Source organism: Pimephales promelas, chromosome 21 (genome assembly GCF_988280905.1).
Source record: "Pimephales promelas chromosome 21, fPimPro1.hap1.1, whole genome shotgun sequence".
Classification (NCBI taxonomy): Eukaryota; Metazoa; Chordata; class Actinopteri; order Cypriniformes; family Leuciscidae; genus Pimephales; species Pimephales promelas.
Window position 1 is genome coordinate 3,211,034 of NC_142789.1, and position 17,280 is coordinate 3,228,313.

Below are 17,280 nucleotides of genomic sequence, written 5' to 3' on the forward strand. Positions count from 1 at the left end.
AGCTAGACGTGAGATCTTTCAAATATAATCTAATATTATTAGTAATACATAAATATATAATGAATCATGCAAAAACATAATACGGCTAAACTTGTGATTGATAGGCCTACTTGGGCTACAGTCGGCTAAACAAGAAAACGGAAACTTACAAATATGCCTTTAGAAAATTCTGTTTTTAAAGGTAGCCTACTTAATCGTAATTGTTCTTTTGTGGATGAGACGCATACCTCATTATAAGGTAATTATACAAAGTCTTTAGACCTATTTATATGTTTTGACCATCTTACCAGCGATCAGCCTGTTCAGAAAATGTTGATGCAAATGACAGACAAATAAGTAGCCTATACGCATAGGCCCATCTTTTATATTTAAATTCAACTGCAAGCATTCTTGCTCCGTTTAAAATCCTATGAGGCCAACTGGAAAAGTCTATGTTTTCCACTATCATTTGTGAGTTTCTGTCATCTACCCTAAAAATCTGTACATCGAAAATGTATATTACTTATATTAGCCACTTAATTATAGCCGAACTATATAATCACGACCAGTCTTTAAATTGGGATAAACTAAATAGCTAAAACAGCTCTTCAGCCTTTGCTCAAACCACCATATCTGCAGAAGTCCAAGTTCAAGTTAAGGAATCTCTGTCCAGACACCAGACCAATGGTCGTCAAGCTCTTTTTACACTTGGCTCTTCAGCGGATGGCACCGTAAAGAAGGCTGACTTAATAACAAGTCGTATACGTTTCAGGACACAACTTTGCCTGGGTGGTCTGCAATGATTAATATTTGCAAATTGCATTCATGGCTAAAATAATTCATTTAATAATAACATTAATATAAAATCCGTTGCCAATAGCTGGCCAGAAATGAGCCAACACTATAGTTTGCACTGGAAAAACTACACACATTATAAAATGTATTTTAAAAGCCACGAGGATAAACTGAATACAGAATTTTAAGCATGCAGTATCTGTTATTTGAGGATATTCCACTGAGCTACACATTCAATTCAAAATGTATTTGTACTTCAGAAATTTATACGGACATCTCACAGACATGATGTTTCGCCCAGTTGTGTATCAGCTAAACGAATACGGTTTCTTCTCCGAAGTCAAATTAAAATACCACGATACTCTACACGTCTGACTCTGAACACATTCTCTTCGATAAATATAGAACATTAAATATGATATGCAACACTTAGGACTATACAGTTGTTGTTCAAATACAGTGCAATGCCCCAGCAAACCCTGGCAGTTTCAAATAACATTGTAATGAAGCCTTATGAGCATAATTATTTTTGAGCGCCATTTTCTTGTTCCAGCTAGTGACACTGGCACGTTGTTTCACTTTCTAGTGAGGACTATTTCCATAGTTTTTAATATTAGGTTAATGAAATATAAACATACCTCAGAATAATAAATTTAGATATAAACTTGTCCAATTTATAAGTCGTTTAGATGAGGACATCGGCTATAGGCACTGCATAGTTTCACTGTGTGGCCCTCTGAAGCAGTGGGTTAACAACCAGCACCAATTCGGGGATTTTATTTGGAAGCCAGAATTTTCTTATATCGGTAATTTCATTTATATAACGCTTGATTTCTGCGATGAAGCTGCAGGATTGTTTGTAAAGCTTCCATTGTTCAGCATTCAGAATGCACTGCTTTTATTATTACAGTTTGAAGAATCCTCATCTGATAAGATAAATAAGAAATGTATTTTGTATCATTTATGCTATTTTGAATGGGATTATGGTTAAATGGCTGAAATTCTGCGGTGAACACAAGCTGAAGACTTTTACGTTAAATGTTACGTGTCTTTTAAAGATGATAATAGACGTCTAATCCAGCCAAATAATATAAATGAAAATGAAAAAAATAAATGAAATGAGTGAAGAAATTAAACCAAACACCTTGCAATCACTCTTTACTTGCTTGCAAGAATATCATATATCCAACACTATCTCACGACCAAGTCGTACGAATTCGACGAATGATTAAAAAGTGGCTAGTTCGTAACAATTCATACGACCTCACTCGTACGTATTAATACGATTTTGCTAAATCGTAATCGTACATATTTTACGAATTGGCCAATTCGTATGAATTCGTACGAATGACCTACCCCTTACCCCGCCCCTAAACCTAACCATCACGTGGGTTTAGACAAATCGTACAAATTAGTACGAGTGAGGTCGTACGAATTAGTACGAATTAGACACTTTTTAATCATGCGTCAAATTTGTACGAATTGGTCGTGAGATCTCGCAAGTTATTTTGGCAAAAATGACATGTAACCAAATTCAAGGTTATTTTGGCTAGAAGTGGGCTACTCATAACCGGACTTCGAGTCTAGACGGAAAAATGACGGCTATTGCTTGCTAGGCCGTTGCTAACAAGTGGCTATGGCTGTCGAGGCAACACAGTCTCGTCGAGGAGATTAAACATCATCATGACGAAAAGGTAAATAGACCACTTTTACAATATGCATATAATTGTGCTCTTATAATCTTTTCTAACTCAACGTTTCTGTGAAAATATTTTTAGATACAAACTGAAAGAGTCAGTAGCTTAGTGATGGTGACGTCACTGACGTTGAACTCGTGGGACCGTGTAGTTCGTTTAAAGCCTACCTTTAGCTTTTTAATTCTGGTGGATGCATTTAGGCTTCAAAATGCATAAAAGTTGTGTTCATCTGTGAAAATTATCTTGATGGACAAAACGTGCAAGTATCATTAACTTTTATTGATCACAGAGCTTGTTTTTGGCTAAATTCCAAAAGTCTATCCATTGGGTTTTTGTTGAGGGAACCAGCGTGATGCTAACTCAAACTGCCTATTAACCTACACAGTGACGTCATACATTCAGTACTCTATTGAAAAATATTAATTTAGCCAACTTCACATAGGCCTATTTGATGGTTGTAGTGAGTGAGGGTGGCTCGCCAATACAAAATGAAGTTTGTATTCTACTCCATAAATAGGCCTATAATTCATCAGCTTGTAGTCACATTATTCAGATATTCAATCAGTGATGGCTTCAGATTCACTTAACAATTGCTTTTTTTTTTTATTAGAAAAGCATTTTGTATTTCAATTCAACTGTTGTAGATTTTTAACTTCTCTCTCATTGAACAGGGAATGTAATCCCATCACACAGGCACAGCATCACCAGAGTCCCTATGGACCTGTGAAATACAACACTTCAAACAAAGTTACAAAGGAATCAGCAACGCAAATCATATTTTGGCTTTTCACACATAATGCGATTGGTATAAAGAGGGAGCTTGCTGGCCTGCTGTAATATTTCTAATGTGTCCTCAAGTATGCTATTGCTATAGCCTCCCCATGATGCTGGTTTTGCTTCTATCATGAGTTGACAGTTGCAAATATTCAGATAGAGTTAAAGAGCGTGCGTGTTTGGCGTTTGGGATGAAGAAAAACTGTTGAGGAACATAAGTGAGTCAGGTAGGCCTATGTCGGCCTCCTTGTACATCGCTCAGCACATGATGATCTCTGAGAGTGAGGTGAGTCAGGGAAAAGGAGCAATTACCCAGTAACAGGGATTCCTCAATGGGATCCTTTACAATGCCTCGGTTCGGCCAAACTTTTCTTCCTCTGCAGTCAGAGGAGGAGGAGAAGAACAAGAGAACACCATTTATGTGCTGCATCCTCTGCTTTGTGACGCTAGCAAAGTCCCTCACTCATTCCAAGGGCTTTGCTTGTATTTATTTTTTGTTCCAGTGTTGAGCGTATCACATTACTAGTAACTTGAGTTATGAAATCAGATTAGTTTTTTCAAATAACTTGTATTACTTTTAAACAAACAGAATATGTGAGTTAATTTTTCAAATAAGTAATGCACGTTACTTTGTTTATCCGTTTACTGGCAGCACTTCTGTCCTTGAGAGAAATAGGGAGTAAGTGCAGAGGCTTCGTGTGCGCTTTGTGAATGGTTATTAAAGTTTTAGAATCAATGGTAGCATGCGTTTACTCTTATTTACTTACTTACTTATTTCACTTGAAAAAAAAAACAGTCAGTTTTACTCAAAATTAATAAAAAAGATGAAATGAATATTATTTAATCCTGCAATAATTAAGTACATTAAAATACAAAAATATACTTTATTTAATCTTACTTTATTAGCCTCCTTTGCTGCTGACCTTCCTGATCCACTTCAACCATATAATAAGCACTAATGACTTAAGATAAGCATCACGTTTGCATTTATTATTTATGCATCCTATTCTTCTTAAAGGTTTGTTTGCGGTGCATCCTCCACTGTAGTACCGTTGTGAATTCGCATTTCTTTTAGCTTGATGCTTATTCATTTCATTTTTTGTGTGAAAGGGCCTTTACATTTTCCAAAAAATACTTTTTGTTATTAAAACAAACAAACAAACAAACAAGGTGAGAAAAAAATGCAAACGTAGCCTAATGTAACGCATTACTTTCAATAAAAAGTAACTGTAACTTAGTTATTTTTTTAGGGAGTAACGCAATGTTGTAATGCGTGCTTTTAAAAGTAACTGTCCCCAACACTGGTCGTATCTGCAGTGCCTTGCACCATCAGCCAATGAATTGCTGTGATTCTATTCAGGCTTCAGGATAATGTAGCCTTACCAAGGAGGCTAGCCAAATAGCTATAGCTTTAGTTCAGACAGGTAACATTATTAAATCGGGTTTGTTTTTGTACTTCATAGTTGCTTCTGTTTTTTTAAGTTGTTAAACCATGGTGTATCTCATGAAAATAAATATGTGACAGAGGTGGTCCTGACAGGACGTAGGCTATGCTTATGTGTGCGACAGAAAGCATTTGCAAGCATTTGTGTTGGGTGCGAGAACCATGGCATCATAAACACGCCAGCGGCATCACAGTGGCTGTGTTCGTATGCAGGTGCTCGTTTTTACACAGTAGTTCAAAAAGACTTTTATGACCTTGCACTGAAATAGAGAGAGACAGTCTGTGAGAAGAAGCGAAGACATATCCAGGCCACCTATGTCTAGCCAAGAATGAGAAAGCCCATCTCCTAAAAATATAACTTACTCTGAATATGTCTTTAGCTCTTGCAATTCGAGTATTCAGTTTATTGAATAAAATAAAACAGGGTCTTTGTAAATGTAAGTGCATTTTCTTGGAGGATATAAAGGCAGTTTTCCATGTGGATGTCTAACAACACAATCATCTTAGTGTTCTTGGAAATGTAGGGCAAGAAAAACAGTGTTTTTGAAAAATGACTATCATACGAACCGTCTTATAATGACTCAAGACAGATAATCTCTTTCTACTGCTTGCGTGTTTAAAGAGAGAACTCATTGTCAACAACTTGGCAACCATTCACATTTTGATGTTATCAATGACGAGATTTACTGCTGTAATGAGCCAGAAGTCTGCAATCCACATTTTCTGTCTCTGAAACCTCTCACCCGCCTTTAGTTCGAGACAAACCATCTCCACCATGTGCGCAGTAGCGCCACCCTGCAGGCAAAAAAGAACTACAACAATAAAATTGTCTTTCCTCACCCATCCCCCACTTTACCATAGCCATTCATTCATAAACCCCCCACTCCTCATTTTACTCTGGTTGATGGAAAGATTGTGGCAAAGGCTCATAATACTATAGGCCTAGATAAACCCATATAACATGACTCTGGTCATGGGCTTTGCTGGACAACAAGGCATGCACATCCAATTCTGAATTAATCATGGCAACCTAATAAATTACAGTGAATAACTTGACATTCTATGAACAGTTTTCTCTCGCATGAAGAATAAGTATGAAGCTCAGTTAATATAACATGCCTCAGAAACTGCTTTAACCACGGAAAATACATGTATTATATAGTGTGCCTGTTGATCGGTGTGCCCTCAGGTTTATTGCTGTGCTGCACGAGTGGAAATGCTACTTACATGAGCAGACACGTCTGTATTAGGGAGAATGCATGACTTCTGTATGATGACTAAAAAATCTGCAAAGATTCGGATGAGTCGCACTATTCCATGACCTTCTGAAATTAAAATAATAATATATAATTATGGCCCTTAGCTAAGCCCTAAAAGGGTTGAGCTTGAATTTGACATACATTTAGGGGAGCAGGAAATTTAAATATATAATAAGCAAGCATTTTGTTGTCATAAGGCCGTTGCAAAAACAGAGTTTGGAGGTTTGTGAAAGCAAGAATGCAGTAGGTGGCAGCAAAGATCCCAAAATCTCAATGTAAGTAGAGACATTTCTGAATGAACAGAATTACACCTACAAATAGAATAGAACAAGAGTAAACATTTTATATAATGTTTTTATATATATTTTATTAACATATGTTTGGTTACATATCTGGGTTACTACCACAACTATAACAATAGGTATGATTAGAATCTATCATGACAAAATACTTGTAAACAACTCAGTGTAGATATTATATAGAAGGGAAGAACAGATAATTATCATAAAATTTAATACATTTACATTTTATTATAAAAACTATTCTCAGTTAATCAAGAGATGAGTTGAGTTTTGCTGCTCTGACTAAATGGATTCAGTTTTGTGGTTGGATAATACTTGGAAACTGTGAATAGAGGTTGAAAATATCTCTAATTGTAAACTTTAAAGAACATTGAAAAACTATGTGTTAAAACAAACAGTACATTTAAAAACAAAAAATGCTGTGTTGTGAAAACGACTAAAACGCTGCAATATTCATTCCAGGCCACCAGGTGGCGATGCCATTTTGAAACATTATGGACCTGTTGGCTGAACATGTATGCATGCGAATAACTGAATTGTAGTTAACAACATGCAATAATGGTATTGTTTTAAAAGTTTGCATTTTTCTGGCCCCCAAAATGCTGTTGTCGTGTAAATGAACAACCAAAACGTATACGAAGTTTTCAGTTTTTAATTAGTGTTTAGAGTGTTATTAGTCCTATATTACCCCTTAGAGTGTTTAAAGTCCCCGTGAAATCAAAATTGAACCTATTTACTTTGTTAGCGCATATTACTAGTCTTGTGGTGAACAATTAATCCGTGCAAGTAAAAATATATTAAAAAAATGTTTTACCTTGGTAATCTTTAATCAAAATCTGAAAAGTTACTTCCGGTCTGGAACGGTTTCTTTTTCTGATGACGTAGGTTTCACAGTTTGGGTGGGGAAACGCTTAACCACTCCCCTCAAACCGTTAGTTTGCTATGAGCGAGAGATGGAGAGGAGGAGCGCTGGAGTAAAACCCTGCCCTCTGTTCAATATTCCGTTTCACTTGGAAATACGTCACAGCACTGGAGAAAAATCGTTTGCAACTTCCGGTTCACGGGGACTTTAAAGATTAGGGGCCGTTTACATGACACGGTTTTCAACTAAAATTGAAAAACATGAATGAATTTTGGCGTTCGTTTACACGACAACAGAGTTTTGTGGGCCTGAAAACGGGAACTTTTGAAAACGTGTTTCACAGTGCAAGTTTTTGAAAATGATAGCGTTATGGTCTAGCCTAGAAATCTAGACACACCCTAGCGGCAGCAAAAATTATTTTGCAGCAAAGTGTGTTCAAGACTAACATCTTGATAGGTCTAGCTTTCCAGGATGGTCTCCATGTCCTACAAAAAGTGAATTTGTGGAAACGGCGAAGTCATGCACACGGTTACATCGCCACTTACTGCCCTGCAAGCAGAATACAGAGTTTTTAGATATTTTCGCGAACCTGTGTGAACCAGATCATTTTGACAAAGTTGTCATCTGTAGTGAAAAATGGACTTAACCTTTCTGCCTTTAGTATATCGTTGTTGTATAAACGTACCCTGAGACACTAGTGTTTGAATTTCCGTAAAGAGTAAAACTGTCCAAGATAATTACTCGTTCTACTCTCACTTTCTATTTCTTCATTTCTCTTTCACACTCCCTCTCCTTCTCTATCTCTATTTTTCCCCTTTCCATCATTAAAATTCTAGTGCCACACTACTCCAGTGCTTTGCAAATGGAAGGATGGGTACAATTTACAGAAAATGCTGCTTTTTATTGTCTTTTTCTCCTTAATCAGAGCAGCCAAAAAGGCAATTGATGGCACCACTGACCGCAAAGCAATTTTATGGCAAGATTTACAGCCGATCTGCTGCAGGGCCATTAAACACAAGGGTAAATCAAAGAGGTGTGTGTAAGTGAGAAGGTCTAGCACACGTCTCAGTACGAATGTAATCACTCGTCATGTGATCTATGCAGATGTAGCTTTTGTAGTCAAAAATGGTTTTAGATTACAGATTACAGAGGTAGAAAAATGTGACTACAGTTAATCAGAAGGGAATACAAATAAGCTTGAGCACTGCTCGTATGAAGGTCTCGTCGTCTTTTACTCTTTCCTTGTGAACTCACCTGGCGCTTTTCCACTGCATGGTATAGGCCCTACGGCACGGTTCAGTACGGCACTCATTATATTAAACTGATGTAGACTGCTTTGGACCATAAAGGCAGGCCGTGTATGATCCAGAGCAGTGCATATTGATGACTCGTTCTCTTTTCCCACCATTGACAGAATTTTCCTTAAATTATGAGCTTTTGTATGAGGAGTTTGAGGAGCTTTTGAGGTAATCTATGTTTTCACTGTTATACGACAGGGGGCGCTATAGTGCATGCTTCAGCTCTCCTAATCAAAACACAGGCAAAAAAGGAGCAAAAACAAGCGATAAAAGTATTTTTGTTCAAAATGTCACTTTTTATGAAACTTACTCATATTCAAGCATTGATTAAAAAAATCAAAACAAATGCATGATGTATTCAGATATTCACACAACGACATATTTTTGGGACTTGACATTTTTGTGAAAATTATCAAAAATCTAGGCGGTGGCTGGCAACATATAATTACACACTTATAATAAGATTTCCAATGCAGCTTGTGTGTCTTTAATGAGGACTGTATCGCCTGCATGAGTTAAAAAAACAAAGATAAACTGAGGGTGAAATTCTTGATAAGAATCCCAAGAATGTCCTAAAAAATAAAACAGGGAATTTGGTCATATGGACAATCAAACACTATTCCCTCTTCCTCACTATTCCTCATTCCCTCTTGGCCCACCAAGCATACAGCTGTCATTTATTTTGTGGAATGACTAAACCCAGAACATGCTTTATGTGGCTGTAAGCGCAGCGACAGTTATATGACAAGGATCGCTCCACTTGGCAGATGGTGACGCCTGGCTTTGCATACTAAGTACCTTCAATCCTCCTTCTCAACCCCTCAATCTTTCACTCTTCACTATTTATACTTTCTCTACAGTTTCATTCTTGTCATGTAGGGAACCATTTCACTGCTCTTAATACATTTCCCCCAGTTCATTTCTCAGTGCTTTTTATGGCATTCATCAACAACATTGTCACTCCTCGCACTCGTGATTTATGTCTTTTGCAGAATTTCGAAATTTCCCATCATCCTTTTCTGTGGTCCTTGTTGTCACTATTCCACATTATCCCTCTCATACAGTCCAAACAAAATCTAAAATAATTTTTTTCCCACAGAGCAGGGAATATAAAACACACACACACACACACACACACACACACACACACACACACACACACACACACACACACACACACACACACACACACACACACACACACACACACACACACACACACACACACACACACTCTCTCACTCTCTCTCTCTCTCTCTCTCTCTCTCTCTCTCTCTCTCTCTCTCTCTCAGGTAGGTGTATGCAATGTAATATTTCTTGCAAATTATTAAAAATGTTACATCAATTCCATTTAAAAGGCAATGATGAACATTGTGGCAATGACAGTGATCTCACTGAGTGATTGATGATGTTCAGGACTTCATTTCCCAGAGGGCAACAGAGGGGGCAGTTCATCAACACGTGCATTTGTTATTGTTTGTTGCTCTCACACAGTCAGTTTAAGTCTCATCAAGATCATAAGCACTCGTACAGGGACGTGAACGGTCTTATCTGATTCTACAATAAACCTATCTTTGTATTAAGGTAAGAGTAAAGTTATTTTAGCCATGGTGTTCCTATGACATGACCATGAAAACTTCCTCGTAGTATTTATTGTTGTTCATTTGCATGCTTATTTTCTGCTTTTCATGATTGGAGTTGCCGTAGCTGAACGAAGGTCATGGGTTCAGTTTCAAGATAAAAACTTGATGTTCACTTTGTGAATAACTGTCTACTAAACTCATGTGGGAAATGTTGCATTTTACTGATTGAAAAGCTCTCAAAAAGTAAAAACAGTTACTGACTGTGAAACCATTCAGCTGCCAATACAAGACTTTAATAACTGTAATGGATTTTTACTGAAGTGTTTACTTGTACAACGATTAAATGAGATTAGAATGATTGGTCTGATTTGACAGCTACTCCTGCTGTGTAAACATTCACAGAACTCTGTTACCCCATGTCTCATGCAGTTTCACAACACACGGACATCTTATACAGCCGTCTGGGGTGTCAAGCATTCCTGTAGTTTGTAGTTTAATGGAAAGACACTAAATATAGCCGACTACACAAGCATGATTGTGCTGACTCATATTTCCAGACACTTGAGTTATTTGGAAGAACTGAAAATGTACATCTGATCCATGTGAACAGCAGTGTGTTATGGTCTTGGATGCTGAACGTACATAAGCAAAAGAGTTTTCAAAGTAGGTTTTTGTTTCTGATTGTGTTTGTTTGTCAGTGCAAAAATCTGAGCTGATTTATAACTATGGAGGGAAACAGAACTGTGAACTTCAGAGATGTTGCAGAGCACTATTTCTCAGATACGAGGGTGGACTGTCGCTACACTATAAGCAGTCAACACGATTGGAGCAGTCATGACTGGATAGGTCTATTTAAGGTAAATCACAATGTTTATTCACTACAGCTGGAAGGCCGTATCCCGGCATTGTTGCATGGGACGGTCATATTTCAGTAATGTGACTGTTGAGTAAGCTGAAACCTACTTCCGTTTAAAAGGATGCAGCCTCTGAATTTGGATGCAGCTAATGTGTGGAAAGCATAAACCTGCAAAGCAATTTTTTTTGTTGTTGTTGTAATTCATCTTGTTTCACAGGTGGGATGGCTGACAGTGAAAGATTACCACACGTTTGCCTGGGCTCTAGCACCTGAAGGGTACCAAACCGGAACAGATGCCAACTGCAGTGTGGCCTTTTACTGTAGGTTTGCATGTGATCTATAATATACTATTTTATTTATGTTTGTTTATTGCCTATTTGATACATTTGCTGGTCATGCATGCTGTCACATGTCCCAGTGAAATAACAACTGCAGTTCTTGGTAGAACAAGAACACTCAAGTTATCTGATACTTTATAACTATTGCAACACGATTGCAAGTGCCTGACATCTTTAAGGGTGTAGCAAATTAAGGAAGTATGAGTTGTTAAAACTATTATACATTTGGATCAGCTGTAAGAATTGACTTAATGTAGCAGAATTAACACTATATGAAAACTCAAAGTTAATAGTTTTTAATTCTAAGACAGGTTAATTTCTGGAGTACTACTCAGCAAAAATCTGCATGATTAATAGATGAGCATAAACCACAAACAACTTTACCTGTGACAAAACAAGTCTTTAGTAAACAGACTAAATACTTCCCAGATAGCAAACTGACATTGAATCAACGTGGAAATATGACATCGAAACAACGTTGATCTGACATTGTTTTGCTCATCGAATTAACGTTGAACCAACGTCAGATGCGTCATTCTTTCAAAACTAACGGAAAATCAACTTGAAATCAACGTGTTGTTTCAACGTTATGAAAGCAAACCAATTTTCGATTTCATTTAGCTTTGAAGAATGCCGCGTCTGACGTTGGTTCAACGTTAATTCGATGAGCAAATCAACGTTGTTTCAATGTCATGAGAGACGTCGTTTCCACGTTGATTCAATGTCAGTTTGCTGTCTGGGTTAACATATATCCATCCACTTTACCAATGGAAAGAGAGTTGAGGAAGAATACAGGAAAGCAAGAAGTTATAGCATTGTTTGAAATGCTTCAGCAGATCGACAGTCTTGAGCAAACCATCGGCTTCTTAGTTTAACACACTTCATTAAAAGAGGTAGTGGATGCTTAATGTGTAAACTAATGAGACTGAATTTGATATATGCATGTCTTGGCCATTTGATTAAAACTGTCCTGATGCAATTTGTTGAGGCTCCAGTTGAACTTTGCTGAAGTTGTCTTTATGAGAGAGAACCAGTTGGAGTTGGTGAATGAGTTGAATGATCTTTGGTGGATGGAAAGACAAGGACACACAGTCTGGCACAAAGTTAGGGCTTCATAGAAGACTTCTAACTCATCTTCAATTTCTCAGAATCAGCAAAGGGAAAAAAGGGGGCCTGATCTTGTGATCAGATCATGAAGATGTCACGAGTGAGAGGCGAGTGAGCCAATAAAGTTGTTTCTTTGGAGGGAAAGTCTTCCTTTGTCTTCTAGTATGGTGATTGATAATTTGATTGGTTGTTGACTGAGAAACTATTAAAGATTCACTAATATGCTGCATATTGACATATAATGTACATGATCATTTGAATTGGATACCAAACATGATATACACTCACCTAAAGGATTATTAGGAACACCTGTTCAATTTCTCATTAATACTATTATCTAATCAACCAATCAAATGGCAGTTGCTTCAATGCATTTAGGGGTGTGGTCCTGGTCAAGACAATCTCCTGAACTCCAAACTGAATGTCAGAATGGGAAAGAAAGGCGATTTAAGCAATTTCGAGCGTGGCATGGTTGTTGGTGCTAGACGGGCCGGTCTGAGTATTTCACAATCTGCTCAGTTACTGGGATTTTCACACACACCCATTTCTAGGGTTTACAAAGAATGGTGTGAAAAGGGAAAGACAACCAGTATGCGGCAGTCCTGTTGTGCCTTGTTGATGCGAGAGGTCAGAGGAGAATGGGCCGACTGATTCAAGCTGATAGAAGAGCAACTTTGACTGAAATAACCACTCGTTACAACCGAGGTATGCAGCAAAGCATTTGTGAAGCCACAACACGCACAACCTTGAGGCGAATGGGCTACAACAGCAGAAGACCCCACCGGGTACCACTTATCTCCACTACAAATAGGAAAAAGAGGCGACAATTTGCAAGAGCTCACCAAAATTGGACAGTTGAAGTCTGGAAAAATGTTGCCTGGTCTGATGAGTCTCGATTTCTGTTGGTAGAGTCAGAATTTGGCGTAAACAGAATGAGAACATGGATCCATCATGCCTTGTTCCCACTGTGCAGGCTGGTGGTGGTGGTGTAATGGTGTGGGGGATGTTTTCTTGGCACACTTTAGGCCCCTTAGTGCCAATTGGGCATCGCTTAAATGCCACGGCCAACCTGAGCATTGTCTCTGACCATGTCCATCCCTTTATGGCCACCATGTCCCCATCCTCTGATGGCTACTTCCAGCAGGATAATGCACCGTGTCACAAAGCTCGAATCATTTCGAATTGGTTTCTTGAACATGACAATGAGTTGACCGTACTAAAATGGCCGCCACAGTCACCAGATCTCAACCCAATAGAGCATCTTTGGGATGTGGTGGAACGGGAGCTTCATGCCCTGGATGTGCATCCCACAAATCTCCATCAACTGCAAGATGCTATCCTATCAATATGGGCCAATATTTCTAAAGAATGCTTTCAGCACCTTGTTGAATCAATGCCACATAGAATTAAGGCAGTTCTGAAGGCGAAAGGGGGTCAAACACAGTAATAATCCTTTAGGTGAGTGTACATGTGATCTTGATTAAGTAAACCATTCATTCAAAGAGTTTAGAGATAAAAGAACATACATGATTACATAGAGTAATCCGATTGTACATATCTCAAGTGGTTAGAGGTTATACGATTATGATTTCTTTGAGTTGTAAACCTTCACTCATTGGGGTTTGTGGGTATTGTGGATTGTTTGGTAAATTAAACAAATTATTTTGTGTTTATACTGTCTCAGTCACTACAAGGCTGTAGCAGGCCATTTATGTGTATGTGTTTTTTTGTTTCTGATCTTTATCCCACTCTTTTTTCAGCATCTTATCTACCAAAACCCGGTGGGGAGGCGTATCAGTTTGTGTATGTGGATGAACATGGTGAGGTATCTGCAGTCAGTTCTCCATTTTCTTTCTGTGCTCCAAGACCTCTGGATGAACTTGTTACGCTAGAGCAGGAGAAAAACGGCGAGGATGGAGACGACCTCCTGATGGTGGTGCCGAAGGCTCTGGTCCTACAGGTGAGGCTTCATTCAACACTAGAGATCAGAGAACAGATCTGACTGTAACAACACTGTTTTTCAAATGCCACAATTTCTATTTGGACACCAAAGGAGACACATGTAAAAGATGTCTGTCATTGCATTATTTTAAAGAAAATGTTGATTCACAAAACAAAGTTTTGAAACCAATTAGCCAAAAAGCTAGCTCAAGTATCATTTACTGTTTTTTAACAAAGACATTATTTTTTAGGTAACTTTTTAGGCCACTGTTTCTGCCATAATATTTTACTTACTCTCTTCCCATTTTAAATATATATATATATATATATATATATATATATATATATATTTCCACAGAGTCTCTTAGAAGGATGTCAGCGTGATTTACATGAGTTGCATAAGAGGTTTGAGACTGCAGATGTTGAGGTGGAGAGACAGAGGGAGAAATGGATGACGGACAGAGATGAGTTTGAAAGAGTACGACATAAGATGACGAGTCAGATTGACAAGTTAAAAGACAACCTGAGGCAAAGCACTGAAAAAATTGAGGAACTGGAGCAAAAACAAAAGGTACAATCAAAATTTTAGGTTTCATTGGCTTATGTTGGTTAATGCATTGACTAACCTTATCTAACAATGAGTAATATGTTTCTTACAGTATTTAATAATCTCTGTTAACAGTATTTAATAAAAATGCAACTGTTCATTGTTAGTGCATATTAGCTTACAAATATCATTTAACAGACAGTTGCAATTTTTGATTTTAATAATGTATTAGTAAAAGTTTAAATTAAAGTGTTTGTGAAAACATTACGATTATTATGTCATTAATTACTCATTGTCATGTCGTTCCAAACCCATAAGACTTTTGATCATCTTCGGAACACGAATGAGGATATTTTTGATGAACTCTGATCTTTTTGATGAAATCCTTCTGTCCCTCCATACGCTGATTTCAAGCAGGCGCCATTTTGAAATTGAAAGCTCCGGTGGGAAGAACCCCAGAAGTATAGATAAACAACAATGCCTTGGACTACCAACCTGAAGCTGCTGCCTCAATTACTACTATTGGATAATAATATCCAAATAGGATATGTATATAGTTTGTTCCTGCTTCTTTTTTACTTTCTGAATTATATATATATAAAAAATATTTTATTTATGAATGAATTTCACTGTATATAGTCTAAAGTGTGAAAGAAATGTATGTACAGTTTCAGAATAACTAATTTCTACATTAAACACAACAATACGCCAACGTATTCGCGACTCTCCTGTGATTAAAGGCGGCAGCAATTCCGGTTTACTTCCCACCGGAGCCTCACTTTCGATTTCAAAATAACGGCTGCATATTGACAGCCTAAGCAACTACCACTTTCACGCCTCAGAAAGGTATTAAAGACATCATTAAAGTATCGCAAGTGCTTTGTTTGCACACAAAATATTTTTTGCAAAATATTAATCTCGTATGACGTATGCGTGTTGTGTTAATGCGAGAACATTTGTTGTTATGTGGACGTGCGTTCGAGATTCATATTTTGTAAATAAAGTGGTAGTTGCATGGGCTCTCAGATTTCATAAACATTTTTTATTTGTGTTCCGAAGATGAGCAAAGGTCTTTCAAGTTTAGAACGACATGAAGGCGAGTAATTAATGACATAATTTTAAATGCCTTAGAAGAAATTTTCAACTAATATAGTTAACTATGGAGCCTTATTGTAAAGTGTTACCCAGTACATTTTTTGTTTCTGAACCACCTCAAATTTGTAATCAGAAAAGCAAAAACAAAACCACCATTTACCATCAGGATGTGCAGAACACCCATGAAAGCATGTCTGCTGAACTGAATGGACTACTAGCAGAAAGAGCTGAAAACCATCAGCGGATCAGAGAACTCGAACAGGAGATTGCCATTCTGACTCCACAAAAACAGGACATAGAGGCTGAGCTGGACAGGTGATTTACGTTCATTTCAATAACATAACTTACCGATTGAGTCAAATAGCGGTTAAGGAAAAGAAAACACTATAAGATAGAAACATGCCATTTTCCTCTGCAGAATGAAGGAAAGAGTTAAAAAGATGACCATACAAAGGCGAGATGAAGAAAAGGAGAAGAAGCATTTGCAGGTGAATTATATTATATATAAATTTGGTCATGTGTTATCTTCATTTATACAATGCAGATTGTTTCAAAGCAGCCTCAGATTAATAAAATGAGTTTAAAATGAATTTAACTCTGCTGTAAAGCAGCTCTAAAAAGACAGTGGTGTTATTATTCATTAGTCAGTTCAGTTTTGACTAGTTTTCGGTTTATGAAGCAAATTATGAAACAAAGTAGATTCAGGTGTGAAGCAGCTCTGCAGAAAACGGAAGAGTCATCATTCAGCTCAATTCAGCGTCCTTCTCATCCAATAGTGTCGGTGCAGTCAAATCAGTAATATTACTGACAATTATTCAGTTCAGCTCAACAACTGTGTAAATTAAGAAATTAGGAATATGAAATTCAACATCAGAATGTTCTAACTTTTTACATTCTACATTGTAATATTTTCTGCATTCTGTGATCACATCACGTATTTGTTAAAACAAAACTTCATGCATTTTTTAGAAGAACATTGGTTTGGTTGTGCTTCGTGAATATTATTCTCCTACTGCTCATTAAAGATTCACTACTAAGCTTATGATATATAACCAGTTTAGAAAGGATCTTAAGCTGATTAGCTGAAGACATTACAGTCTGTCCGATAAAACACCTTACTCACCTGTAGAGTAATAAAACACCATCATCTCAGCGTGATATTTACAACATTTCAAATCCCCCAGTTCTCGCCATCTCCTAAAGCCAACCCAATGTTGATTCTTGTTTTCTTACGAGCTGTCTCGTTTTCTTTTCTCCAGCAGACTCCTCTGTTCAGCGTTTGTTTAAAACGGGTGATTCCCCGAAGGAGATTTAGCGGCTCCATATCAACCTTTCTCACTCATTGTGACAACCAACCTCTGAAAATCCCACACACACATACACACACTCACTCAACTAACCGT

General features: G+C 37.5%; 2 protein-coding genes across 8 annotated transcripts in view; both read left to right on the forward strand.

The window, feature by feature from the left end:
* The window catches only part of znf740a (zinc finger protein 740a), a 380,822-nt gene that overhangs the window by 114,149 nt on the left and 249,393 nt on the right, over positions 1-17,280 (forward strand). The window lies entirely within an intron of this gene.
* Positions 1-17,280, forward strand: part of calcoco1b (calcium binding and coiled-coil domain 1b) — a 41,827-nt gene that overhangs the window by 19,378 nt on the left and 5,169 nt on the right. The window contains exons 1-7 of one of the 3 annotated variants that reach the window (XM_039663395.2): positions 9,750-9,994; positions 10,692-10,850; positions 11,067-11,169; positions 14,055-14,254; positions 14,594-14,806; positions 16,011-16,192; positions 16,296-16,365. In XM_039663395.2, coding sequence (XP_039519329.2) covers positions 10,719-10,850; positions 11,067-11,169; positions 14,055-14,254; positions 14,594-14,806; positions 16,011-16,192; positions 16,296-16,365 — 900 coding nt within the window. In that variant the 5' untranslated portion in view covers positions 9,750-9,994; positions 10,692-10,718. Of the gene's footprint in view, positions 1-9,749; positions 9,995-10,691; positions 10,851-11,066; positions 11,170-14,054; positions 14,255-14,593; positions 14,807-16,010; positions 16,193-16,295; positions 16,366-17,280 lie in introns of those variants that run through there. The other 2 variants (XM_089124835.1, XM_089124836.1) reach the window with 2 other exon arrangements.